This window comes from Etheostoma cragini, unplaced genomic scaffold, assembly GCF_013103735.1.
Source record: "Etheostoma cragini isolate CJK2018 unplaced genomic scaffold, CSU_Ecrag_1.0 ScbMSFa_1523, whole genome shotgun sequence".
Taxonomy (NCBI): domain Eukaryota; kingdom Metazoa; phylum Chordata; class Actinopteri; order Perciformes; family Percidae; genus Etheostoma; species Etheostoma cragini.
The window spans coordinates 648,831-650,030 of record NW_023265587.1 but is presented as its reverse complement, the minus strand read 5'-3'; the positions used below and the strand labels follow the sequence as shown (position 1 = coordinate 650,030).

The 1,200-nt window shown below is 48.1% G+C and overlaps 2 protein-coding genes across 2 annotated transcripts in view; one reads left to right on the top strand and one right to left on the bottom strand.

Moving 5' to 3' along the window:
- pmpcb (peptidase, mitochondrial processing subunit beta) overlaps window positions 1-1,200 on the top strand; it is a 3,879-nt gene that overhangs the window by 933 nt on the left and 1,746 nt on the right. Inside the window, exons 4-5 of the mRNA XM_034865361.1 lie at window positions 131-286; window positions 1,041-1,143. Of these exons, the coding sequence (XP_034721252.1) occupies window positions 131-286; window positions 1,041-1,143 (259 nt within the window). The remainder of the gene's footprint in view (window positions 1-130; window positions 287-1,040; window positions 1,144-1,200) is intronic.
- LOC117939996 (mitochondrial-processing peptidase subunit beta-like) lies at window positions 91-1,112 on the bottom strand. Its single transcript, XM_034865374.1, has 2 exons — window positions 971-1,112; window positions 91-306 (listed from the first exon to the last, which is right to left on the bottom strand). The coding sequence occupies exons 1-2, from the start codon at window positions 1,050-1,052 to the stop codon at window positions 104-106; spliced, it is 285 nt and encodes a 94-aa protein (XP_034721265.1). The 5' UTR covers window positions 1,053-1,112; the 3' UTR covers window positions 91-103.

The window sequence follows — 1,200 nt, the reverse complement described above, 5'->3', positions numbered from 1 at the left end:
CTGGATGAGGCTCGGAGGGAGTGTGGGGGGCATTTAAACGTAATGTCTATTCTTATTATGTCTATCCAAACGTTACGGACATGTTCTGTAGACCACTTTGCTCTTACTTGATGTTCTCCGTGGGGCCCAGGATGGTCCTGCCCAGGGCTGTGGACTGGTACGCCGTAGCGTGCAGGTAATCAAAAACCACTTCCTGCAGGTTGGTCTCTACTTCCTGCATCTCTCGGAGGATCACCCCTCGCTCCCTCTCGATCTCGGCCTCGCCCAGCGTGCTGTTCTGGATGATGTCGGCCAGGATCTCCACGGCTTGGGACAAAGAAAACACTCAAAATCGGATTTTTTTTTTACAATAAGCGTGCGAAGGTCTTGGGACAGCGCTTGAGATGCTACTTCAGGGACCCCTTGGTAAAGAGAAACCTCTTCATAGACCATCATTTAGGACTAATCCATCTGATATTAATTTGCTCTGACGGGGGGCAGGATTGCTTCCCTAAATGACGACAGATATCAGCTGTTCATTCGGTTTCCCGTGCCTTTTTTTCTTCATGTGTTCAATTTTTATTATCAATGACATCTGATGAAAATGTCAATCCAATAACCCATCGGATATATTTACCGGGACAAATACTGGACACGTTCAATACTTAGTATCCCCGCTGCTGTGTATACAGTAGATAGAGTTTAATGTCCCTGTTTTTAGGGGTGCAACGGATCACTATAGTCCCGGTATGGATCGGATCACTTTCAGATCTGTTCTAAAAAGGTGGGTTTTTAAATGATTTGTTAAATTAGAAATCACTACTTTGAGATTTCCCAGCGTACTTTAAGTAACCGCGACAGTAAAAACGTCTATCCCACTGTTATTAGGGTTAAACTGATCCCTGATCACAAGCCTTCTTGTGAACCCGTTTGGACCCCGGTCCACTACGGTGCGTTCCCCCACTAGCTGGATCATTCTGCTGATCAGTACCTCGTGGCAGGTCTTTGGAGAACGCTTTGGCGTAATACACGGTCTGCTCCCGGGACGTGTACGCGTTCAGGTGGGCCCCCATGTTCTCGATCTCCAGCTCCAGATCCAGCTGGGAGCGCTTCCTGGTCCCCTGTCACAGAAACACAGGGGGACAGATTATGAGGGCCCTGACAGTACCTAGGTAAGGACTACTAGCCAGTCAGAAGCAGAGTATGAGGGTCCTGACAGTA

Coding starts and splice junctions, on each gene's coding strand:
- LOC117939996 (XM_034865374.1), bottom strand. CDS start 1,052: ATGGGGGCCCACCTGAACGCGTACACGTCCCGGGAGCAGACCGTGTAT. Junction 307..970: donor CTCCAAAGACCTGCCACGAG/GTACTGATCAGC, acceptor CTTTGTCCCAAG/CCGTGGAGATCCTGGCCGAC.